The 27,815-nt window shown below is 33.1% G+C and overlaps 1 protein-coding gene across 4 annotated transcripts in view; it reads left to right on the plus strand.

The window, feature by feature from the left end:
* LOC135128126 (uncharacterized protein) overlaps positions 1 to 27,815 on the plus strand; it is a 513,893-nt gene that overhangs the window by 411,449 nt on the left and 74,629 nt on the right. For all 4 annotated transcript variants that reach the window (XM_064054997.1, XM_064054998.1, XM_064055000.1 and 1 more), the window contains one exon: positions 5,641 to 5,835. In XM_064054997.1, the coding sequence (XP_063911067.1) occupies positions 5,641 to 5,835 (195 nt within the window). The remainder of the gene's footprint in view (positions 1 to 5,640; positions 5,836 to 27,815) is intronic.

Raw genomic sequence — 27,815 nt, forward strand, 5'->3', positions numbered from 1 at the left:
GATGCCCCGCAGAGCCTTGCGAAACCCCTTCGGTGGCTCCATAAATATCTCTTCCTCCGTAGCGAGCCGCCAGGGAAGCGACTAATCAGATGGAACTAAATTGCGCCACAGGCGCGAAGGTTTCTGAGAAATGAACTTTACCTTGTCGGGGACGGTCCACAAGCACAAATATCTCGTTCTTCAGTACGGACGCTGATTCCGCCTAGACAGCGCAACGCCAATCGTCAGCGTCAGCGCTCTTCATCGCCGTCTTCATGGGTATCTCGGACAGGAAATTTGTCCGACGTCATCGACGACCTCGACGCCCGCCGTCTCCTGAGCTGGCACGGTTAGGTAGAAAACGTCGCGCCCGGGCGATGTCTCATCTCGACGGCGCACCTGGGGGACATCATCGACTCGAAGTTGGAGCTTCGTCTCTCCCAGGAACCAAACACGGTATGCTTTCAATTCTCTGGAGTACCCGAGGAAGATCCCCTCTTGTCCTCGAGATTCCAGCTTTCCCTTTCCAGGTAAAACACCCTGCTGCCCAACACCCTCAGGTGGGAGACGCTCGGTACCTTCCCCGTCCACGCCTCGTATGGCGTTCGGCCGGCCAAGCTCACCGTGGGCAATCGATTCCGCAGGTAGTCCAACAACCTCGACTCCGCCAGAAGACATAGGACGGTGTCCAGGAGGGTGCGGTTCTTCTTCTCTGCCGTGTTGTTTTGCTCTGAGTTATGCGGCTCGTGTACTCACGACCGTTGTCGGACTGAATGCACTTCACGGTCCTCGTCTTTTGGTTTTCCACGAGGGCAAGATAATCGGTCGTCGCGTTGAACACCTCTGACTTGCATCTTAGGAACCTAACCTCGCATCATTTCGAGTGATCGTCGATGAACTCGACGAAGTACCTGGCCATCCCGAGGGATTCGATCGGAGTTCTGGTCATCTCAGTTGTTACGGACGGCATGAGAAATGTCTTTCGTGTTCGCGTGCCCCATGCGTCGGTGTAGGAGCTCGAGAGTGACGCGGTTGTTTCGGGAACTCGACAATGCTGCACTCGCGTCGCTCGTCGATTCGCGCACATTGTACATACAAATCGCCGATCCTCTCCGCGCTTAGCCATAGCCTTCCCTTCTTGTCCAGAATCGCGATCGGTCATCTTGCTGACGAACATGAGGTTCGTATGCAAGCTGGGCACGTGTAGTCGCCCATAGTCTCGGTAGTCACGTCGTTCGCGAGACTTAACGTACCGCGATTCGAATCACTGAACTCGCGGAAAAGTTCGATGTTGTTGCATAAATGCGTTGTAGCACCGCTGTCCAAACACCAGTCGCGACTTCGATGCGTTGGCACTTGCGACGAAGCCTGTAGACACATATTGTATTATCCGTCGGGGCCGCTTCTCTACTTACGTTGACACTCGGCCGCCTTGGGCCCCAGTTGCCGGCACTTAGAGCAAAGGATGGCGTCATCTTAAAATTTTGTAAAGTAAATCGCACTATAAATGTGCATAATGACATACTTTTAGATGTGTAGTTTCTTAATCTTGTTTAGAGCCATATTTATACATCATATCTACAAAAAATTGGAATGAAGCAAATTACTTCATTAATTAAATCGAAAATTAGGTACTTAACTAATTTTACTGGAACGACCTACGTACAGTGGACATACAAAACTGTCGCCATCAAAATTTCCTTAAATCTCGTTGAAGCATACTTTTTTACCTATTGTTTTTCCACATCCCAATTTTTAATTATTATTTTAATACTTATATAGAGGTTAACAAAACAAAATCTGGAGTCTCAAGTTTTCTAACATATCTTAAAAACGAAACTTGTTCTTCAGGGACGAGGGAAGTTCTATTTAGACAACTTTGACTCGTTTTTGCAAACAGATTATCATCTACAATACATTTTGTAATAAATATGTAGCATTCAATTCTAATCTAAAAAAGAGACAAAAATTTATTGTTTCATACAATAGCGGTAATGTGACAAAAAATTGCCTGAAGTCCCTAAACTTATTTAGACAGAGCTTCCCTCACCCCTGAAGTAGGGGAACCAGGGACTTGTTATAACAGGGGTAAGTTGTAACACTAAATATTTACCCGGAATTTAAACTCTTTAACGTCAGGTTTTTTACTGAATTTAATTCTTGCACCAAAAGACATCATGTCATCACAACCACTGTTCCTTCAGCCAGCGGAGTGAGTGGATGTGTGCACGTGTTTCGTTTTGGCCAAGTAATGTAAAATATTGCTTTAGTAAAATTTGGTTTTTCGTATTAGTTACTAATTAATTTAAAACGTTTAGTTTTGCATGTAGCTCAAAAATTACTCAGCTTTGATATTCCTTACACATTTTGACGCTAAGCCACATAATTTTGTCGAAATGTAATTAAATGTAGAAAATTGTGCTACGGGGCATGTTGTAACAATATCCTTGGGGCAAGTTGTAACATGTTACAACTTATCCCAAATTCACTTCTACAAATCTCGTACCTAGCATACGAAAAGCGAACCAAAATTTTGACCTATGCCATATATCGCTTTCCAGATATATTAAGAAAAAGGAAGACAAAACTCAAATCTTTAATGTTGACTCTTCTTCTAAAAGTTTATTTCAGTTTTACTGAAAAAAAATTGTATATAATAAAGTTGTGTTGATTTTTGAAAAATAAAGTCTAAATATGTATCAACATCAGCTTTATTTTTACTGTTACTACCTGTCTCATGGCTGTTACAATTAGCCCCAACCACGGGGCAAGTTGTAACAATGCACTTTTTTTAAGAAAATTCCTGGTGTGAAGTGAAGATGAACAATTTTGACCTTTTGCTCAGTCCAATAGGGGAATAGTTAGACTACCGATAGATACTTTTATAATACTTTTTATAATTATATTCGGTTTCCTAAAAACTGTTACAACAAGCCCCTCGTTCCCCTACATTATAAAATACACAGCTTTTTTAAAAATTGTAAAATTTGATTTGCGATTTGTATTTTTTTATCATAATTTCTAAAGTTAAAATAATTAGTAAAAGTAAAGAAGCATGCTCTGCGTTTGTTTCAAAAGAGTGTTTACAAAATTTTGTTATGACGTCATTAACATTTTAGCAAGGACGCGTATATAAATTTGGACAAGTCCAGTATAATAGGAATAATAGCAGTACTGCATTGGAAAATGGGATGTTCCGTTCCTGTTGATCAATGAAATAAATTGCCTTAATCTTTATTTTTTTGAGTCACCCTGTATAAGTTACTAAATAAATAAATAAAAATAAAAATAAATAATAACTTATTGGAGCAATTTTCCTCCGACCATCTGTTATAAAAAATATTAATGCAATGATGAACCACAAGTACAAGCTCATAATATTTTGCATAATTTGCATGGGGGGAGGGGGAGATAAACGAATAACTTTTGATTAACTATTTACCATATTCACTATAAATTAAAACATTTGTGAGATTTCCAAGCATTCGATTTTGCAGTCTCAAAGTAAAATTGCGAAATGTTGTTGCCCAGTTTTGAACTCTTTTGGAAGAATCAGGATATCTAGGGTAACACGTCAAGACAAATTCATGAACCATAAATGTAGGAATATGTTATTTTATAAAATTTAAATAATGTTTATTATGCAAAATTCTGAGATGACGTCATCACATTATTTATGGAGATGAATAGACAAATTCTGGTTAACGTTTTACCATTTACACGATATTCTTAAAATACATATAAAGTTTGACAACAAGCGAATATACAATTATTGTTTCGGAGATTATGTCTTGTCAATAGCGGCACAGAAGACAAACGACAGATAGACAGACGAAAACGGTAGACCTATTTTTAATACTGTATGGGTCATGAAACGTCGAGGAGATATGAAAGTAGTCATTCCTCAGATGAACCCGATTATAACATTTCCGCAGCCTTACCTTCGAGAAATGAAAAATTACAGTGTATGTAAATAACAAATAATCTTATTGGAAATCATACTGAAGCTGTAGCAGAACACAGCCTAGTTAATTTAATGAAAAGAGAAAAACAATATTACATAAATTAAATCTTCGACAACCAAAAAACATTATTCAGAATAATAAGTAGGGGAACTAGGGGCTTGTTGTAACAGGGGTAAGTTGTAACACTAAATTTTTACCCAGAATTTAAACTCTTTAACGTCACGTTTTTTACTGAATTTAATTCTTGCACCATAAGACATCATGTCATCACAACCACTATTCCTTCAGCCAGCGCAGTGAGTGGATGTGTGCACGTGTTTCGTTTTGGTCAAGTAATGTAAAATATTGCTTTAGTAAAATTTGGTTTTTCGTATCAGTTATTAATTAATTTAAAACTTTTAGTTTTGCATGTAGCTCAAAAATTACTCAGCTTTGATATTCCTTACACATTTTGACGCTAAGCCACATAATTTTGTCGAAATGTAATAAAATGTAGAAAATTGTGCTACGGGACATGTTGTAACAATAGCTTTGGGGCAAGTTACAACTTATCCTAAATTCACTTCTACAAATCTCGTACCTACCATACGAAAAGCGAACCAAAATTTTGACCTATGCCATATATCGCTTTCCAGATATATTAAGAAAAAGGAAGACAAAACTCAAATCTTTAATGTTGACTCTTTTTCTAAAAGTTTATTTCAGTTTTAGTGAAAAAAAATTGTATATAATGAAGTGTTGTGTTGATTTTTGAAAAATAAAGTCTAAATATGTATCAACATCAACTTTATTTTTACTGTTAGTACCTGTCTCATGGCTGTTACAACTAGCCCCAATCACGGGGCAAGTTGTAACAATGCACTTTTTTTAAGAAAATGCCTGGTGTGAAGTGAAGATGAACAATTTTGACCTTTTGCCTGTTCAGTCCAATAGGGGAATAGTTAGATTACCGATAGATACTTTTATAATGGTCAAACAGCTAATAGATACCAAATTATATTCGTTTTCCTAAAAACTGTTTCAACAAGCCTCTCATTCCCCTACTTAATAGGAGTAATAAACTTCGTTTTTTAAAAAATGATAACTTTTGTCATATCTTAAGTACTGAATAAGATATTTTTCGTTACTATACGTATAAATCCTACGAATAGAAAAATGTATAAATGTGGTGATAAGCGTAAATAATAATGGAACTAATGTCTACGACTACTAGATAGATCTGTAAATCAGTACACATTATAACATTATAATAATCTTTTTTGGAAATAAAGCGAAATTTAGTAATTTTCAAAAAAAATATATTTTTTCCGTATCAACTCAGTGAACCAGCCTGTCTGTTGAATATTATTTTACTTACTTTATATCATGGCACAATATTTTTAACAGAATTTAATAATAATATGATTTTGAAATAATTTTCTTATGGACTAAAAAACAATTTTTTTAGTTTTTTATAATATAGTTAGATATTTTTTTAAGGAAACGTTTAAAAAAATATATATACCGTCTACACCGATATTAAAAATAGGCAAACCACCTGTTATCTTCATCTGGATAATTTCAAATTATCTATTGCACAACACTGTTGATTAGACACAGCGTGGAGAAGTCAACTTGAAATAATTAAGCAAACCAATTTGCAAACAAATAAGCTCGAGTCTGGAGCCGGTTTATGAAGACAACTGTTTGTTTACAGATCAGCATGAAATTACGCCTACGAAGCAACAGACAAACACCACAGAGCTGGATAATCCCAGAACGTGGTTGGCGTTATCGGTGTTGGAACTTACCATTTCGAAAGAAAATCATGGACGGACTCTTAGCTGCGTCGCTGTACATGAATCATACTCAACGAAATCTAGCAGTATAGAAGTTAGATTAGACGTAATGTGTAAGTATTGCGCAAGTAACACTTCATATTTCAACACAAAACTGAGATTTATGATTAGTTTCTGCAAAAGCTCCCCGGAGCCAAACGTTTGTTGTAATATCAAATTTTTAGTGGGAATAACGTGTAGTGACTGTTTAGTAATTAAACTGTGGAATAAAATTTTACTACGTACATGTCTATTACCCTGCCAAATCGTTGGTTGGTGGTCTCCTGATAGCGCTAATAAACCGCTTGATTTACGGTTTTGAATTATTATAATCATATTTTATTTGCGCCACAAATTACGTTTTATTTTATGTCAGGGACATAAACATGCATGTAAATAATTTTACACAAGAGGATTTTCTACAGATTACTTGGTTTAGTAATTTATCGCTAGTTACAAATATCCGTTTTTTTAATTTGTAAATTCTGTACCAACTATTCGTACGTACAACTACAGTAAAAACAGTGTCATCTAGAGTAGAGAATGGTAATATTCTATATCCACTTTTATTAATACTTTTGAGTTGCATTATGCGTTGGAAATTGTTACTTTCTGAATTGTCATATTTTTTTAGTTAGTATCGGACAACTTAGATCTTTCTTTTATATTCGTAATCCACTGCTGTAAGAATACGTGTCATTCTTTTGGCAAATCTTGTGAAACAATGAAGAAAAGAAAATTATTTCGAACCATAAATTCGTTAATAACGCAACTATTCTTTCGCTTAGCTGACATCTTACTTTACTTAATTTTAGTAAGAGGTTAGCATTGCAACTTACTTAAAAATACTGCAAGCTGTATTTAAGAATCTGACTACATATATTAAACCATTTTGTCCCAAAAATTACGCCTTTATAAGAATATGCTGTGAGAACTCTTTTATTATACTAATCTGCGGTGGCAACCTATATTTAGAACGTTTGATCATTGTAGATTATGATTAATGGCCAACGGTAGGTCTACTCCAATTTAACAATAACATTAACCTAACTAGTAGAGAAAGTACTTGGCGAAAGAAGCTACCTAGATACACATATTTCTGAGTAAATGTTGTCCCCACCCATTTAACCTACCACACTCTTAAATTTTTGACAACAATGAAAGGTTTTATGGAATTTGATATAATTATATATTATATACAGGTTCACCACTAAACTTGAGAACACATAGGGGATATAAAATTCAGCAAACGCCATTCATTGTTTTTAGCTTGAAAGGGAAACATTAATTTAATACATGGCAAGTATTAAATTAATGTTTAATTAGCCATGCGTTGCATTTTTCCACAATATATCAGGGAATCGGTTTGGGGTTATTCCTTCTTCAGTCCTCTACTACAGAAACAAAATTGAACATATTTTAGTGTCAGTATTTTAACAAAATTTTAACGAAAATTACCGTCACATGTTCAATCCTAACCTCACTTCTCATTTTATGTCGCATTTATCGCCTGCCATCACATACATTCCACAAACCAAAGATGTTTTACACTATTACTACATCTAAACAATCTTACCGTCAGCTATTCCTAAATATTATAATACTAAAAATACACAAAAATTACAAATTAGAAGTATCTACTACGTGGGGATTTTTAACATTCCCTCTCATTCGTCCTAGCGACTTTTATTATAAACCATAAAACCCTAAAATAAATTATATTTGGCTTTCAAATTTAAAAATATTAGCCTCAAACAAATTCTTATCTTAAGTAGGTACTTTATTCCATATAGCTGTGCTGTCCAGAACTGTCTGGAATAATTTCAGTTCTACTTGTTCGTTTACACACTTTACTTTTTTTAAACTTCTGCTTCTGATTCCTCTATTTTATCTTTATAATTGAACAGAATTCCTTTAATTTCTCATCACTTATTAGTATAATCTCCATGCCGTTTCGTTTCAACACCCTGTTTATTTTCTCTGATACATTGCCCATATAAGTGATACTGCGTCTAAATTTCATCTCTTTATGATTTTTGTCCTGACTTTCTTTTTTTTCTATCTCTTTAACTCTTCCTTCCCTTAAAATTATTTCTTCCAGTCTGTTTTATGATGTTAATTAAATTTATTCTCCTTCTCTTGTTCATGTAGTTTTAATCTTAATGTCCTATCTATTAGCGCAATAAATGCTGCTTTTTTATAGGTAATTGGATGATTAGTTCATTAATATAATTATATATTCCACGAATACAGAATAGATATAGTTATAAATGAATATCAATTAGACAAAATTTTAATATACAGAGTATTTAAAAACATTTTTACAATTTTCAAGTATTCATATTGCAGTTTTTTTAATCAGAACACAAGATGTAGTAATAATAAAGTACATTTCATTTGAAAAAATTTAAATATCGATATTTTTGAAAATTGTCATGATTTAATTGTTTATAAACTCTGTATATATTAAAATCTAATTTTATTTACACCGCAATAACGCGCGTAACTTTATTTATCTTTCCACAAAATATTATAACCTAAATTTTAAAACCAACCCTATTGCGATTTTTGTGAACACTTCCATTACTAAACAATTTCAAAAAAATTGGAATAACTTGGCAACGTCGCATCATAATTTTCAAAATAAACTACGGTTATAAACCATAAGACAAGGACAATCAGAATACGTAATAGTATATTACATAACGAAAATAGTAAACAACCTATTACGCACGAGTTCAAAAATTGCGCACGAGCCTCGTAGGGGCGAGTGCAGTAATTTAACGAGTGCGGAATAGGCGTTTGCATTCGAGTTATGTACTATACTTTTTCTACGACCACCAAAAAAAGCACATTTTAACAAAAAAATGTATTCCATTTTATCATAATAATTAACATACTACGCACCATTGAATAAATAGCCCATAAGGACGATGCTTTGAACTGTTTCGAAATTTCACCAAAATAAGCGAGAACAACATTCTCAGAAAACGATTTCACTTTGTTCTTTAATCTCCAGTCCATAAAATTTGTAGAGATTATTTCATATCGCTTTTTAGATTTTGCTGCCACAAGGTAATCTGTCGTCTCATTAAGTCATTATCATTAGCTTTGTCGACAATATTTGGTGGTGTACAAACAATCTCGGAATCTGATTCAGGTGACATTATGTTGTTGTAGTAATAGAGAAACTCACAATCCACAAAATACCTTCTTCAGACTTTTCTCTGACATAACTTTTGTATTTTGTCAACAAAAGTCAAACGCGCATGCCTACCACTACGCATATATTAAAGAAAAAAGTTCCTATCTGCAGATAAAAAAAGGATTAATTTAATACAAAAAAGAAGGATGGTATATGTAGAATATAATTCTTAACTAGATTTATCTTGAAAATAAAACACATTTTCATATTATCACTGTAAATGGTACAAGAAGGTGAGATATACTGCCAACATATTTTTAGTAAAACAAATAATTCCCTATTCCTTACACACAGCCATTACACACAACTGTGCGTAAAGAATCATTTACACAGCGACTAGATTGTATAAAATTAGCTATTTACAATAGTGGGAGTAGAAAAAAATATATATAGAGTATTCCATTTGAAAAAACTAAAATATGTGTTATGCTCTAAAAACAGAAGTCTCTGAATAAATGAAAATAATTTTAGGATATAGTGCTTACTGCTTAAGGAACTGTACAATTTTTGTGGTAGGCTTTTTTCTATTTCCAATAAGTAAGAAGATATCGAGGAGCGGGCGTTTATAACTCACGCTGTACATTAACAAGAAAAAATATGAAAACTTAAAATTACTCGTTTTGAGGCTATTATTATTTTAACATTAACCATTAAAATTTTAGATTTCTCAGAAAAATCGTCAGTTTGACGGCGACTGTAAGTCATGAGTTCATAAGACACTTTGCATAAAACTACACATGAATCTGAAGATGTACGTTCTAACTTATGATTTTAAAATAGGTACCATTAATGAAATGTCTACCTGTTTAATCGGCAACGGAATATGAGATTTGTCTAAATAAAGCTTGCAAAATGTATACTGGAAAGTTTATCTAGAGCGAGCGTTATTATTTTAAATTATCTGATATTCAGAAATCTCACTTCATATTTTCTTTTTGACACCTACTCTTAAAGTGCACCTTGTTCGTCAAGTTTTTAAGGCAACGATTTAATTTGGAGAACGGTTAGAGTTTCATGAATCACTTTACTAAAGAAAACTTTATTAAAAATTCAAGCAAATAAAATTGGAATTTTTCGTGTAATAAATTTGAAACTACTACAGTCTTCATAGAAGTTACACTGCGGTAAAAAATCGGAGTTTAAACAATTTCATATAGTGTTACTGAGCGATAGCTGCTAAAAATATTGCAAGAAAATTAGTTCTTTAACTTTGTCAATGGCATACAAAATTGTATTTTCACGAACGGTCTGAAAGACTAGTGTACTTTTTTATGCTGTCTGTTTACTGTAAAATAAAGAAGCCATAATTTGAGCCTTATTTAGTAAAATAGAAACAGCAAGACGCAATAAAGAAACACAATTTTTGTTTTTAATTTACACTTCATTTCCACTCTCCAGAATATCATTTCGCGTACTAATTGCACCAATTGTTCATTTAATAAACCGAACTGGTTTTTATTTTGTCTCAAAAATTAAGTTTTTATTCCCACGCGAACTTATTCAACAATGAATAATGGAATAAGATTATAATCCCTTTTTCCGATTTTTAGTTCCCAAGCGTAAGCTGAGGAAGTATTGTAATAGGATCCATCCGACGAATGGTAACTTCCATGTTCTCTCGACGTTTCATGATCCCTTTAGTACGAAAAAACACTGTTCTGTTGTTAGATTTTTCTTAATCAGAAAACCTTCGAAACTACCAGACCTATTGTTATCAAATTTTATATATAGAATAGGAATATCATGTCTTGATTTTTGACTCCAAACAAACAGATTTTTTAGAAAAAAAAATCAAAACTGCGTAACAACGGTTTACAATTTAACTGCATGACCGAATGCTCTGAAATTTTGCCCACGTTTTAAGGTTATCAAGTTATCATAATTGTGGTAAATCGTTAATCAAAATGTATCTATTTATCTCCGCCGCCCAAAAAAATTGATGACGACACCACCAAATTTTTACTAATAAACCCTATCTAATATGTGCAAAATATTATCAATAAATTCTAGTGGTTTATCAATTCCTTCATGTTTGTTAGAATTATGTACTTAAATCAAGTTTAATAATTGTTCGAAAAAGCTGGATATGTACTGTACTTCAGGGGCGAGGAAAGTTCTGTCTAAATAACCTTAGATCAAGTTTTTTATTCGGTTTATTGATTATTGGCAACGAGTTGTTCATGTCCAGTTTATTACGACTCTAACGCACCATAACTTAATTAACAAATACTTAAATCATCAAATCATTGATAAACATTTCCCCAGTTTTCATGGTGCAAATCGCATTCGCCCTAGATTCAGGTTTAAATTTAGTGACGTGTCAAACGGGCTTAGATATTAATTTTTGCGTTCCTTTGTTATCTTCTAAATTAGGCTGTCGTTTTAGTATTAAAGGGAACCACTTGAAAACGACCCTACACTTATTGCTTTTATTCTTCAGAAAGACGTTTGACGTTTAAATATACCTACTTTTTGTGTTAATTATAACTTAAAAGCTTTGAGAAGTTAGTTCCGTGCTCAGTGAATTTATTTCCAGCTTGAACAGTACTTGATTGAAAGACTAATTGTATGAAGGTTTCAAATAACTCACTGATTACAACTAAAATACCAGACAAATTCTAATTACGCAAAAGAAAATTATGACACAAAACGTTACCTTAATTTAAATATTTGAAATCAAATTGCAGCAAAACGCTGGTAATTTTGCATTACCCTAATTGCGCATACAAAAATCAGTTTTTCAACACACAAGAACGTGATATTAATGGAACGTCACACGTTCTTTATATTCTTGTCATGCTTACACAATGTGATGTGATCATCAATTTGGCTAAGTTTTGATGTAACAATCATAATCAACTTCTCAAGTAGCAAACTTTAGTAATTATGAATAATAGCATACCAACTCTAGGAAAGTGCATTGAATAATTACATTGTTTGCAGCAGAAATTCTCGAACAAGTAAAATATGTAGACATATGTTACTGCTGTATGTATAATTAGTCAAATATTTGAAGTATGCGTACCTACATCCAACTCGGTCCTGCAGCATTTTTGTTTGTTCGACTTGTTTAATCATAATAACGTAGAAGAGGATAAATGTGAAGCTTTTGCTCTAAAATTCGTATAAAGCACGCCGAGCAACAAGAACTCATTCTGTGCCTACATTTGCAAATGAAAACGCATAGAACACGTTGAAGATTGAATTATTCTGAAAATCATAGCATTATAGAAAGCAGGTCATGCATAAAAAACATTTGGATCGATGGTTTCAGATCGTTTACCGAAATAATCCCGACGTGAACACGCAAATATCCCCCATTTCAATATTTCAGATATCTCCGCCACAACAGAAAACACAATCTAGAATATTAGCAGAATCACAACCAAAGCGGCGAAGACGGGGAAACCCGCTGAGGCATTTTACAAGATGTTGATATCTCTATGATATAAAACGCAATATCCTGCATTAAAAACCGACTAATTTTATAGAAAGGTACGCCAACAACACACATAACGATACAAAATTACCGGATAACTGTAAATATAAAACAACGTACATTTATTAAACCCCGGATGACAAAATCGTTTTAATTAAAATTAATGCAGTTTTGCATTTCTCTAATTTATGCAATAAATTTGGACAGAGAGAATTATAGATTATTGTCACTTTCCCACTACAACAATACTGTCGTTTTATTTTTAACGATACAAAATGAACTTATTAAATAACAATAAAGCTAAAGTAACTCAGCTTAACTTTTTTCACTCCACAGTACGGAATCGTAAATGAAAGGCATATCTGGCTATATTTTCACCGCCTTTGTGGTATTAAGCTTTACCTACTATGGGAGCAAAAAAATATATATATTTATACATAAAATATAACCATGGAACTAAACATTATTCGACACCACTGGCTGTCAATCGTTTTTCACTTTTAATTTTAATTTAATATTTTTTTCAAAGTTTACAGCTTGCAGATTTTATTTATAAGTACACTAGTGAGAAGTTAACCACACGTGTGGAAACAATCGTAAGTCACGTCAGCTGGTAAGTGGACGCTGCTGCCGCTGCTATCTCTCGTTCCGACCAATCTCAGAAGAACTTTTAAGTCAGACAAACCTAAAAATAAATGTCTTTTATGTAATTTTATGAATCTTTTTTCAACTGAATCCGACACGACATTGTCACTAAATCGCAAAAATTTGAGACTACCCAGATTTTCGACGAGCTGTGCAATAACAATGGGTTCGAGAAAAAAACAGGAAAAGATTAATTTAATGTGTTGCCACCCCTATTTATTCACAAACAGAGGTTAAAGCAGATTATATTTTTATTTATGTCAATAAAATGTTGATTTTAGGATGGTTCCTTGCCTACATAATGGTCTGTGGATCGATGAAAGGCGTTCTTCTAAACTTGACAAACAAATTACTGAATTATACACTAGTTGAGAAGAATCCCAACATCATTTGCGCTCATATAAAAAACTTTTGGAAACATGCCTATATGAATCCCATATTCAAACCGGGCTCGGATTTCAGATCCGACGTTTACAATTTTACACCTGTTTGGCAACTTTCAATACCGACAAAAGCTTTTTGGAAAACATTGTTCATTCTCCCTTTTCTTTATAGCTTATCCACAACAGGATTTCATTAAGAAACGATCCACTGAATCGAATGTACCTACTCTATTTTATTAATTAAATTATTAGTTTTCGAGGAAGGACACGAACATGCTCTATTTACACTGGAAGCTTATGAAGTTAAAGACAACTAGTTAAATTGGGTTTAACGTCATTTGAAGCATATAACAACCAGTTAGTTTGAATACTAATGCACCATTTATTCTTAAATATACAAGGTTCATGTGAGGTACCCCAGAAAACTGTCTTAGATCCACTTTAATTCATAATACTCATGATATTAAATCTAAATACTTGTTCTTTGCTAACGATTTAAAAATATATTATTTATTGAAATCTAAAGATAATATTTTCAATACTTAGTTTCAATTGCCAAACGACGTTCACTGTCTGTTTAATTGATATGATCATAATTGTATGTCTTTAAGCCATAGTTGTTTCATTAGTTCTACTTTGCACTTTACAGTACTGATAAAAATTATGCTTTATCTGACGCATGCCAACTCCATTCATATCCACTAACGCATATATAAAGCCGTACCAGTTCCGATTTGAAGTGTTTCTCACAAGCAGGCCTTGGTGGTACTCCTCCTAGGCACTCTTTAAACCGATACTCTAATTTCAGAAATTTTAAATTTGTCATTGAAATTTGACGTAACTGCCAATCAATATAGACAAATGTTACTACTTACAGGACTTTTAAATTTTTACCAACATAATTTTTAGAGGTTTATAAAGCTTCACATCGATTGTTTTCTCATGTACATACTACAGGGTTTTTATAAATGATTCTAAGGCCGTAGTTGGCCATTGATTTCAAAAATCCCGCTTCGCTGAAATTATGCCTCATTATGACAGTTTTCACTTGTCATTGATGTCATTTGTTATTTAAAGTCAGCGCTTGGGTACGAAAATTTTTGTTTTTGTGGTAGGCAACGAGGACCGTAAAAATGGTTTATTCTGTTGAACAAGACGCTTTCATTGTTATGTCTTATTATCGCAGTGGGACATTCGTATACGGAGAGTGTGTGTATTCTCTAACCGCTTGTAAGCAAGATTATCTGGTCAAATACCGTGATTTAATAATTCAAGAAACATGTTTAGAGGCGGACATTAGAAATGTAATCAACATATTTGTTTGAACTGGCAGTGTCGACAAAGCGAAATCTCCTGGAAGATCTTCAATATCTGAGGGAGTTGTGGATGATTTAAGACGAATCCGCAAACGTCTTTGACAAGATTTTCTCAGCAGTCAGGGGTTCCTGTAACGAACATTTTCAACATTTACTGTGATGTTTAACCGCAATGAATTTGTTCTATAAATTAGTTTTATTTTTTAATAAGATAACAAGCGGTTTAGTAAAGTCTAAAAGTGAGAGGCGGCACGTTTTCATGACCTACTTCAACCCTATAATCATTTATGGAAACCCTGCATGATCAAATTATATTGATAACAGTGCTAGGTGCTTAGAGTTTCATGCCGTTAATTTCAATCTCAGTTTCACAATAGAAAGACCATGTTAAAAAACATATTTCTTTTTAAATGGTTGAACGAAATTTACGACAACCGCTTAGTAGTTTAATTGCAATAAAGAATTTATTATGTATTTAATTGAACATAGACAGTGTCCATCATTTTAAAACAGGACAAGTGAACACATGTTAATTTCTGTTAACAACGTATTAATAATATAATTAGTACTTTTGTTACTGCCACTCAGAAAAATTACAATTTAATATATATCCATCAGGAACTGTTTATTTCAACGACTTATTGCATTAATTTAAAACAATATATGGATTCTGATATTAATTTTTTAAAAGAACTTCTATTACGTAGATTTCAATAGATTGTTTAAATTTACAACATTACTAACACTGCTTAGACAATGAAATCGCCTTCATGTGTTGACGTACTAAAATTTCTTCTGTTGCTGTGTAAACGCGAATGTGGGATTTATGTCAGTCGGAATTAGTCGGGTTATAAAAGCGTCTACTTTTTCGCTTTGCAAAACTGCTATTGACATGAATGTGACGTTTTTATAACCTTACTAAATCTGACGTAAACCTGAAATTTACATTTAGAGGAATGTGGTTCCACCAACAAAAAATTATCACACAGATGTTCTTGTTTTACTAATCGTTAAGATGTAGAAAATGCAGCCAAGAAATTAACGCTGCATTTTTACGATAGTATAAAGAATGACTTGCTTATTAAACAAACTTCCACACAAAGTATTTTTTTTAGTTACAGAGAATGGAACATTTTATATCTTCATTCTAAATTCAAAAAAACTCTATCACTCTCTATATTTCTCGCATGTCAGTGTATCTTCCGCATTGCCCATCAGTCTTTCATTAATGCAATAATTAACATTCATTGTGTAATGTGTGTAGAACTACAATTGAATTATGACTTCCTGTAAGCTGCATCCTGAAACTCATGTCTTTTTGCATTTAGCGATTTAACTAAAAGCAATAAATTTGATCTACAACATAGTATCCTGGTTATTATTTTATTCACTCATTTGAAGACTTATCAATGCTGTTGTCACAATAACATCAATGACAACACAAAGCATTTGTTAGAAGTTTGTTTCTAACCTTCGTTTCCTGTACATAAGATCTAATGTTTATGATAGCAAGTGTTTATAATTACATAATTTTACTTATTTTGAGTTTTTACATTTAAAATATCTGTAACAGTAACTGTACAGTTTCTAATACATATTTTCATAAATCGTTTCTGATAAGACCAATGTTTGTATGAAACAATTCCAGTTTTGTTCATAATTTGGGATAATTTTTTGCGTAATACTAATGAGATATCCAGTAATATAAAACGTATAACATATCCTGCCTTTTCAGGTCATTACTAATAACAAAAAAAAATGAGGCACACGAAGTTGTAATCACATTTTTATTTATTAATTGTTGACTAATTTGTTAAACTACTGGAAATAAGTTAAATAAATTAATAAAGTTTCTTGAAAATGATTGCAAAGAAAGAGGAGACGTTTGGCAAATTTATTTGTTAATCTTTTGAATAAATTTATTGGAAAAAACAGAGACCCAAAAAACGAATAGAACAGAATTGGCTAAAAATTTGTTTATCGGATAGAGAAACTTGCCAGAAGAATTAATTCAAACACTTTACTTCAACTTCACATTGCTTCAAAGAAATCGCAGTTGGCATGCATTGTCTGAATGACTAAATTTTTCACTAGTATAAAAAAAATAGGTGTCAAGTTACTGAATAAAACAAATAATATTTACATCCATAAGGAGTTGTTGATTTGTATTAATTTTTGTGTAAATAAATAAATAAGTATAAAATTATGAATAAGTAAAATCTATGATCTTTTCTTTTTGTGAATAATTGCTTACAAATTTAATACTTTTTAAAAGGTCTTATACCTAAACAAGATCTGTTCGAGGGATTATTTCAAAAACAGACTGTATCTTTGCAAACGCAAAAGAGATAAGAGGAAGCCATGCAAATAAATCTGTATTTTGTAGCAGAACAATAGGACCAGATTTAGACATGATAAATTAAGAGCTTTTGAGTTGGTGTACGTTGAATATTTGGGGGAATTTCTTTGCCATTTCCCATGACATATTCGACAAAAAAATTTCCGACAAACTTTGATTTATCACCGTAGAATTTATGCAAACCAACTTCATTACTGATATCGGCGGAACTTATTACTTATTCAGTAAATTTCCATGTCGTAAATTAAAAACAAAAAATTACCGAGTGGGTAGCTTTGTCGGGCGGCGTTCCTGTGGTGGCCAAGCCAACAGCGATTGAAAAACAATTTTTGAAAAACGGGCAATCTGAATTCAAAGTAGTTTTTTGATTGATGAAATACTTTTTGCCTCGGAGTCGCCTAATCCGGACAGCACCCTCGTCAACGTGTGGCATATTAATCCAGTTTATTCCGGAGCCTCTCCGCCTTCGTCCTTATTTGTTCAGTGTGTAGGATTCACAGCTCCGGTTTGGCATCAATAAATACAATGCCGAGACATTTGTACCATCAACAGAGACATCTGTTGATGATGTACCGGATTGTTTCGCCGACGTCGTCTTTGTACCAAATCGGTAACCGAAATTCAGCAGCCCTCTAAGCTGTCCCCGACTTTGATTTCCGTTATCGCTGTTTACATCACACTCGCACCCCACAAAAGACGCGATAAAAACAGTGCCGCGAGATACCGGAGCATATTTCTCATACATAAACGGATTTATCAGACATTCTGTCTGGCTCATACAAAGTGTTTGTCACAGAAGCGCGGACGCTAATTCAATAAAAAGCACCGAAACATGTGACGGAACTTTCCAATGCGCAAATTAGGGGTGAAATCAACTTAATTTATTTGCGGCAAACATCAAAAAGAACTCTGCAGATTTTTATGCAGTTATAAAATACGAAAAAAACACGACACATTTGAAACACGGTTTGAAGTCACTAAGTGGCGCTACCGCCGATTTACAGTGCTGAACGCGCGGTAAAACTCTCAAACATCAAAAAATTACATTAATATATATATATATATATACATTATTTTCACTGTGCTCTTCGTAAGCTTTATTACAAAATAGTAAATGGCGTCTGCGGCGTATACTCAAACACAGAACTTTATTTCTAGCAACCGAATTTGAAACCGAAGCTATTGACAAAATAACTTTCACAAAAACTGAATCATATTTTTTTATTCTTACACTATTGTCGGTTTATTTGGAATGCTGTGTCACTAAATAATACGTTCATCTCTAATGGCTACCTGCCCCAGTCTCCAGAAGAAAGATATTCAGGGGGCGTATCTCGCTGTCAAACATTCGGTGGTAAAGAACGGATTTTTTTTCAATTCTAAAGAACGGTATTGCAGATATTGTTAAATAAAATATGAAACGAAGAAAAAGTATGTAATAAATATATAGCTGTATCGAATATAATAAAACTTCCCAAAAAAGGAGACCAATCATATTATTATTATGTTGCAAGTAACGTCATAACGTCAATAATAGTAAATAAAATGAAAACTGCCGTAGATAAGCAGCTAAAGGGAAACCAAGTTGCAGAAATGTGATAGAACATCTACATAGCCATCATTGATTTTTATAAAGCTTTTGACGTAGTGGACAGAGGTAGAATGCGGAATATGTTGAAATAACAAACAAATACGTCAACATGATCAAAGCCTTGTACAATAACTAAATGGCAAGCACTGGACATAATAGAAAACTATCTGAACCAGTGAGTGTTGAGTCTGGCGGGAATGTATGTTATCAGTATTACCGATCTATTCATTCATCTGCCCATTAAGAGCTATCTTCAACGTTTTCCATTGTTTTCTATTACTTGGTACTTTCTTCCAGTTTTCGATAATCCTAACATTTCTTCTGCCCCCAATACTGTATCCGTTCATCTAAGTTTTGACAGACGTCTACTTCTTATACCACAGTCTTCACTCTCCACTACTCTCTTTAGCGCTCTGTTATCTCCCATTCGTCTTACACGACCCGCCCTCGTAACCATTTTACAATTGTCCATTTGTTCTCATGCTATATTCTCCATTTTCGTTAACTGAGACATATATATTTTGCGTAGAGCCTTTTTTTGAAAAATTCTAAATTTTTGGAAATCTCTCGTAACGATAGTCCATGGTGGGTCTAATATTATGTGATATATTATTTTAATTTTATTTGTTGGTTAATAATCCTTGATAACAGTATTTTCGTTACAGCGTACTACTAGGTACTACGACTTTTTTTCATTCAATAATAATTAACTTAAGTAGACAAACTCTCCTCCTCTTTGAAACCTGTAAGTTCGAGATTTTAGTTTTCTTCCATTTTACCTTTCTACTTTCTTAGTTTCAATTTAGGTTAGTCCCAATTCTGTTTGCCTCCTTCTCGAATGCCTCAAAACACTTTAGTTATGTTGTTCTAGTTCTCCTCACTATCACTACATCATCTGCGAGACTTATTAACCCCTAAAAGAACACGTTTTACAGAAGAAAATCTCGAGCGAACACTTGTCCTGTATACCAACGCTAGACCTTGAACACCCTTCGAAAACTGTGCACGCCTATGGATTAAAACGGCTTCGCCGTTCTCTGCTGATTAGGTTTCTTTCTTTGTCTTCGGTGTACATTTTTAATATCTCCTCTAATTTGTGCATAAAATGTTATTGTATTATTTTTTATGTTACTAATCTCCTATATTATTTCTACTTTCTTATTTTAAAATTCTTACTTTTTCTTTCTCAAAAGTTTATCAATGCTTTTTCTAATTTTACTTCTCTGTCTTGATTGTTTCATTATTTTTCTGTAAGCAGCGCCATCTCGCTTTTACTTTAATTTTTTGCATACATTCTTCGTCGACCCATTTCTTATGCACTTGCCATTATTATTCTGTGCCTCTTTTTTCTGCTCTTGGTGTACGTCTTTTAGTTCTTATAGCTTTTCTTTCATTTCTTTCTCTAACCTATTTGAGTTTCTTCTTTCGCCCAATAACTTCTTTAAACTGTTCTTCTTTGTTTATTTTACGTTGAATTCTCAAGCAATATGTTTACATCGCATCTAGGCAGCTGTCGTACACCCGTTTCAATTCATAACAAAATTTTTCGTCAACTTGCCAGCGTGTAGATGTTCCTCTTGACTCTCAATCTCATTGCACAGATTCTTTCACTCATTACCTGAAAATTGAATACTATTACTGCTGTCTATATCATAGTTCTTATCTTGTTATTCTTGTTATTTTCCCCTTTACCAGTTGTTGTACCTTTGTTGAAACATTCCAGGCTTTAAAAGCACTCTGGTCTCGGGGATTTTTTTCCTCTGACGATCTGTTGCCGTCGTCGTTTCCTACCTCATCAGACTACTTATTGTATGTGACATATTTCCTGAATTTGAGGGTTTAGTATTCGATCCAGTAGTATGTTCCACACGGTTGATCTTAATCTCTTAATTTCTATGCTCTTAATTATCCTCCTTATTACTTCCGGAGCGTAACCTAAGCCGAATAGCCACTTTCATATTTTCTCGATGTGCCATGACCTCGAGAGTATGAAGAAAGTGGTCTCTCGTTTCCGTCTGTGTGTCTATCTGTCTGTATCCATTTTTATTAGACAAGCTGGAGCGATTGTTGCAAATTTTGTATACATATCTTAGGAATATCATGTAGATGGTTAAATACTAACTAAAATTTGACTAATCGCCCCCCCCCCCCCAATAGGATGACGTCATCTCCAAAATTTAAAATAAAAAGTTTTTTTTTAATTTTGGTAAAATAAAATACTCCTGCACTTGTGGTGTGTTAGTCTGTGTCCAATTTTCACCCTAGACTACCAAAATTTTTGCAAAAAATTCAAAATTGAGTAACAATATTTTGCAATATAACTTTGAAACTGCAAAATCGAATGCTCTGAAATCTTGTAAATATTTTAAGGTTATCGTAATCATGGTAAATCGTTAAACAAAATTTATTCGTTTATACCCTCCCAAAAAACTGTTGACATCATCTCCAAATTTTGCCGAATAAATCCTATCCAAAATGTGCAAAATATGATGACTCTATACCTGTGATTTATCATTGCATTAAAAGTTTTTAAATTTCTTATGCAGGATGAAAATTTGGGAATACAATACTGTTATCATTAGTATTACACTGCACCTATCCAAAGTGATATACGTGTCTTTGCAAAATTTTGTTAAAGAAAACTCATTTGGAACATACGCCCAGCACGCTTCTTTAGATTTAGTTTAACGTTACATACTTATCTTTATTTTAAGTTATAAGGGCCCTCATAAAAAAAGTTAAATTCGCATAATCAAATTTTATAATTTTTCGAAAAGCTGAATTTTCAGGAGCGAGGGAAGTTCTGTCTGTCGAAATAACCTTCGAGCAATTTTTTTGCTATGTTTTGCGGCTCTACTGGCCTGCTTGCGTACCCCTTCAATATCTCCATAACAGCTTTCTTTTATCTCTAAGTAAATGAATTTTTCCACTTGTTCAATGAAGATCGTCCTTTGTTTCCTTTCTAAGCTTTGGGCTCAATTATTTTACTTTTTTTGTTTATCTATCCACTATGAGGTTTAAATAATAGCAGGCGTAAACTACCCCATTTTCTCATGTCCGATTTGATCGGTATGTCCCTTATGTTCCTTTCCCATTTTTACTTTTGTTGTATTATTTGTATTCATGTGATAACCAAAATATCCCGCCAAAATGAGAATAATATTTTCAAAACCCACGAAAAATTCAAAATTTGACCTTTAACTGTAATCGCCAACAAAATGAAATCCTATGTTGTGATTTGAAAAATGGCGAGGCGCGTTCGTCCATACACATGAACACAGTCGAACAAAACAAAGTTGAGTCAAAAACAAACTATGCAGGTTGGTGACGCATAGCGACAGCGGCGCGAAGGGAGTCTCCTCGTAGAAATCTATTTGCCTACCCACAACTATGTACAACACGCTCTATGGATTTTTAGTAATAATAATACTTTATTACGGGATATGCCCTAAAAACTTCAACAACTTAATCAGTTATACTACTAAACTAGTACTAAATAAAAATTTATCATACAATTCTGAACCACTTCATCACTGATCTTATCACTAATTTCATACAAATTCAAAAATTAAAAATTAACATGTCGTAGCAATCTTCTAAAGTGTTGCGTTGGTACCCCAAATAACTCTATTTCGTTCTTACATAAGTTTGCTTAACGTGCGAATCTTGAAATTGGAGAGAAATGCACAATGACGCAAGAATATATTTTGTACTTTCTCAAGAGAAGAACGGACTAAACTAATATACACCTTAACTACTGTACTAAAATTCCTTCAATGAACGAATAAGTCCTAATGTTTTCATGGATTTGTTTACAGTCAAATTTTCATGACAAATTTAACACCCACATTCCTGAGACTTCCTTTCATCCCCGCAAAAGACGCAGCCAACTAGAAAGCCTGATTCACGAGAGTTAGAAATCGGGTATTACAAATAAACATCCACATGAAAACGGCAATGAGAGGAAGATTTTCAATTTGAATGTGTGCTCCCGTTACCCCCCAAGCAATCCCGGGCGTTTGTTTCAATTAAAATTAAAATCTCCTGAACTTTGATTTTCGACAACAGTAAAATGAGTATTATAATCACAAGAAAGGAAACAAACAATTTTAATTATGCCACACTCTATTAACAACTTTAAACAACAAAGAATTTACATGAAATTGAATTACGCCACTCTGTCAACAAATTTACACAACAAATAATTTACATTATGTTAAATTACGCATGGATTCATATTACTGGTTACTCCAAACTTTACCTCAGCAAATTTACCTCGTGAATAGTATTTTTAATCAGTTTTAAAATTTTCGTACTGAGTTTATTAAACAAAAATACGATGCAGTTATCAAGAAGCTTAAATCAAACAGATACTGAAAATAAGTTCCGACTATATCTTTTTTTAATAATTATAACTGCTTTAGTTAAATTTTATTCATATTTAAAAATCCACCAACATCTCAATTTACTTTTAATTTTTTTTTTTTTTGTTAAATAGCAAGTTATATTAAGCACATTTCATTGCTTTCTCGACACTGCATGGACTTGATCTTGTAACAATAACTAAAACTATCAATTAGTAGTCAACAGAGATATCTGTTCCTTATTTTCCAACATAAAGCAACAGGTAATGGATTTTTAGTAACTAAACAAAATTGTGACACAATAATGAAATTTGATTTACGTAAGTGGCTACTCCGGTAAGACACATTCCATGAAGTTTCATAAAAATTCTGCGAAACAGATAGTTGTTAAACATGCAAGAGCTTTTTTGATGTATGAAGCAGACCGAAGTTAATTATGGCTTTTGCTTGTTGTCCTAAAAGCTACATTTCTCACGTAAAACGATAAAACCTTTTGTTAAGCTTAAGTAAGCAACGAAATTAATTATTGCTCTGTTTGTGTTACAAAAACATAGATAATAGTCTAGCATTAATTGCACGTGTTTTTTTTTAATATGCATACACTATTATTTAAGTACGATTCTAATTTAAGAAATGTTTACTGTGCTGTTGCTTATTAGTTATAACATTTTCATAATAAACTAAACTTCCTGAGATTTTTCAGAAAAATAGCGTTTAATGAAACTTACCTAGGGCACAGTATGTCGTTTATTTAACAAAACTGGTATGAGCTTATTAAAAGTTTTTCGTTGCAGTAGATACTGAATAAATTTCGGAATTTTATTATATGTAGAATACTCCGTATAATTTATGTAGTTGAGAATTTAAACTGACTAAAGCTGACTAAGCGACTTTTGATAGGGGTTGATTTTGAGCATTGTGAGATTTCAGGGTTTATCATGATTCAAACAACACTCAGTATGTCACCTATCTAATTTTACCAAAGGAACTAAAGGTTGTTAGACACATTGCTATAAACTAATCTAATTCGGACACAACCTACTTTACACAATCATATTTTAACCAACTTCTGAGAAAGATCACCCAAGTATAAACAAAGGATAATCGTAAGGATTAAGGACAATACGTCATTTATATACATAAGGCAACATTTGCGGGAATTAGCATTGTACCGGCATTAATACCGTTAGGGGCTTAAAACAGAAAGATAAAAATTTAATAATGTCTCTACATTCTAAATCCATAAAACATAGTTCTTGCCTTCACTACGAATAATATTTATGTAACATTAATTTTTAGCGTTATTGTATCATAAATAACCGTTGATGCTACGCATTATTCCAATAAAATAAGAATTCTCTCTTGCTTTGTTTATAAAACAAAGTAACTACTGTGTTTTTGTCCCACTCAACGACACTGTAAACCCATTTCGAAAAAACAACGACCGGGATATAAAATGATCTTCATCCTCGCAACTTTTACGGTAAACTCCTACGATAAATTTCAGACATCATATAAAATCCCACTTCTTCGTGCAATATTAAATTTGTTGATATTGATAAAACGATTTCCCGATATACAGATAAATCAGTATAAATTTAATTTTAAAGATGGAAGAGGAAATCTCGACATTCATTTTTGTCGATAATTTCGATCAAAGCTAGAAATAAAGTGCGTTAAAGTCGGTGCTTAAAACAGACATGTTAGGAAAGTTTGCAGGAATATTTGCTCATTCATGGTATTTGAAGTCTGCTCGATCAATATCTGTGGTCTCCAACATACATTAAGACAACAATGAGTTCTTTCAAGGAAATTTTTATTCTAACGTAAACTCTATATTATGGTTTTAAAACTGTCGTACAACTAACTAGCAATTTAAAAGCAAAGTCGCAAAGGCAGCGAGCATTCGACATTACGGTTGTTAAAGAGATTTGAGGGATTCTAACCATTAAAATTGTATCCGTAAAGACACAATTTGAATTTTACACAGTCCTACTGATGCTGGTAATACGGGTATTATTCACCTCGTTTCTTATTTAACTCCCCTTTGAATCATTTATTTGGGACCAAATACAGATTGCAAGATTTTTTGTTGCCTACATCAAATATTCACTTATTTGAAGTAGAATTTCAGGAAATAACGTGGAAATTTTTAAAGGTAAACATGAGCTTCGTAATTTCTGATTACACGCCCGAGTCAACAGATTTGGATTCCATCATAAAATAGGACAAAATAAAAAATCTGCAATAAATGAACGCAGCATACGCTTGTGTAAAAATGTTGGCTTTATGGACTTTGACTGTGGTAAAATGACCTTATGCAATCTATGTTTGATGCTAAAAGGGCACGCACTAATAAAAACAAAAAGTAAATGACTAATAATCTGAGCTCTGAAATATATGGTTGCACACATTTACATATATATATATCATGTTTTGCTCTTCTGTTGAAGTACGTTGTTGTAATCTTCAACGTTGCGGGAATAATAACATGCTACAAATTTTACAAAAAGTTTCTAAAGCCTACTTTGTAAGAAGATGTGAAAAATCATTTTTAATAGTACCATAATGTCTCAAAGACTCAATCACTCAATGGTTGACAAAATATAATAACAACTTATGTCAGTCGTATTACGTATTTAAAAGGGTTTAAATTTTAATCAATAATATACAAGTATACCATTTTTAATAAATTATTTAGCTATGCCAGTTGATTTGTGGGTCAACCCAAATGTTTAAATTAATATGTTAATTCCGGTTTTGTTTTTCATGAAAACAACAAAGGTCTTAATAAATAACCAGAGAACAGAACATATTCATTAACATATTTACTGCGTTAAAGGGAAGCGTAAACATTAATTACTTTACTACAATAAATGTTTGCATGTTTGTCTTCCAAGTTTAAAACTAATAACTATATTTGCAACTATTTTCGTAAACAATTTCTAAATTGCCAGAAATAGATGCGAAATGAATTCAAGGTTGTATGCACAATTATAAAATAGGTAATTTCACTCTATTTTGCCTTGCGAAACAAATAAGATGAGAGAATATCATGTCTATTTAAAATTTAATGCTGAGCCTCGACCCTTGTGAAGCAAGTGAAAAATTTGCATTTATGTTACACGACTGGGTATTATATTCCAAATGAAGCTTTAAATACCAGAGGCAACTAACTAAATAAACTGTACGTAGATACTAAAAAGTTTTAATTAAACGACAAGTGTGCCAAAAAGTGTCCAGGATTTCCTCCCTGACGTGATAAGAACATCTCTAAGTCTACTTTGGAACTACCGTGGCGAAACTTTTTATACGCCTAAGTTGAGTTATAGTTTACGAAATATTGTCGCAAAATATTAAATTTTCTAATCCCTTTTCACAAAAATAAAACAGGATGTCGTCTCGTGTCATTCGCAGAAATATATTTTAGCCTCATTTTATGACTACGAGTTCTTTGTTTGGAGAGGTTACTTGTTAAATGTAAAATAAAGGTGCCTTTGATGAATTTTTCTATAGTAAATCGTTTTATTATGATAGTTATTTATGATTATTGCGTGTATTTTATTTCGAATACGGCATTGCGTGTAGAAGTTATCTGTTGTCTACAAATAAATATATTCTGCATTACAGAATAAATATTCTATTTTTAAGTCTTCTTTTTATTTGTTACCCGACTTTTTACGACCGGAGATAATAAATACTAAACTAGATTGAGTTTGCTATTAATAAAACGCAATGTAAAATAGGTAATAAAAAAAGTAAAATTAAAACAGGATTTACGGACTTTTCTGACAATAATAAGCTCCTAGGTACACAGGAATTAAAAAGTTAAACAAAAATAATAACCAAAAAGTCGAGGTTTAGTAAGAAATAATAATAATCTAAACAAAACGAAAGCTGCAAAAAAATCTTCCCAGCTTTCAAAAATGAAACCAAAACCATGTTACAAATCGATTAAAATATTTGAATACTACGGATTTAAACACACAAAGAACAAACTAGATAACGTCATTGACTGGATGGTAACACAACAGTTATTACCATGGTGTGGCGGCAAATTTGAATTTAAATTGTTGTTGGTGGTATCCCTCATGTTAAAGTTAAATGTTGCGGACTCTAGGCAGCGTAATACGCGAAGTGCCATTCCGATTTGCATTCTTGGGGTTTACGTTCATCCTTGCAAGTGAGAAAGCCAGCTAGACGACCTGATTCACGTCCGCGAAAATCCGGTATTGCGGATAAACATTCACATGAACATGAGTGACAACGATAAAAACTCTACTTTGGGTACGAACCCGTCACTCTGCTTTCGTCACGCGATCTCGTGTGGATTATAATTACAAGGAAGGAAACAAAAACAAACAAAATTTAATTATGCCACACTTTGGTAAGAATTTCAAACAACAAAGAATTTACGTTATGTCAAACTATGCATTAATTCCAGTTAAGATTAAATCAAAATTAATTCCAAAATCACAAAAAACAAAGCAGAAAATAACTTTCAAGTCCTTTCCTTCAAAATTAATCAATGTTTATGATAACTATTTTAAATCTCGAGTGAGAAGTTTAGATATAGTTACTAAAGTGTTTTATGTGAAAATGTACATTATTCTTGTTAAATTGTATTAAAACCATGCACCATTAAAAATCTTAGCATGGAGTATGAATTTAGAAACAATAAAATAAAAATTGCATATGTTGGCGAATTCGTTCCACAAAATTTAGGATTAGAAAATCACTTTGGATAATTAC

The sequence above is a fragment of the Zophobas morio genome, unplaced genomic scaffold (genome assembly GCF_036711695.1).
Source record: "Zophobas morio isolate AGI-343-1 ecotype UQ-CSIRO unplaced genomic scaffold, CSIRO_AGI_Zmor_V1 ptg000012l, whole genome shotgun sequence".
In the NCBI taxonomy this organism is placed as follows: domain Eukaryota; kingdom Metazoa; phylum Arthropoda; class Insecta; order Coleoptera; family Tenebrionidae; genus Zophobas; species Zophobas morio.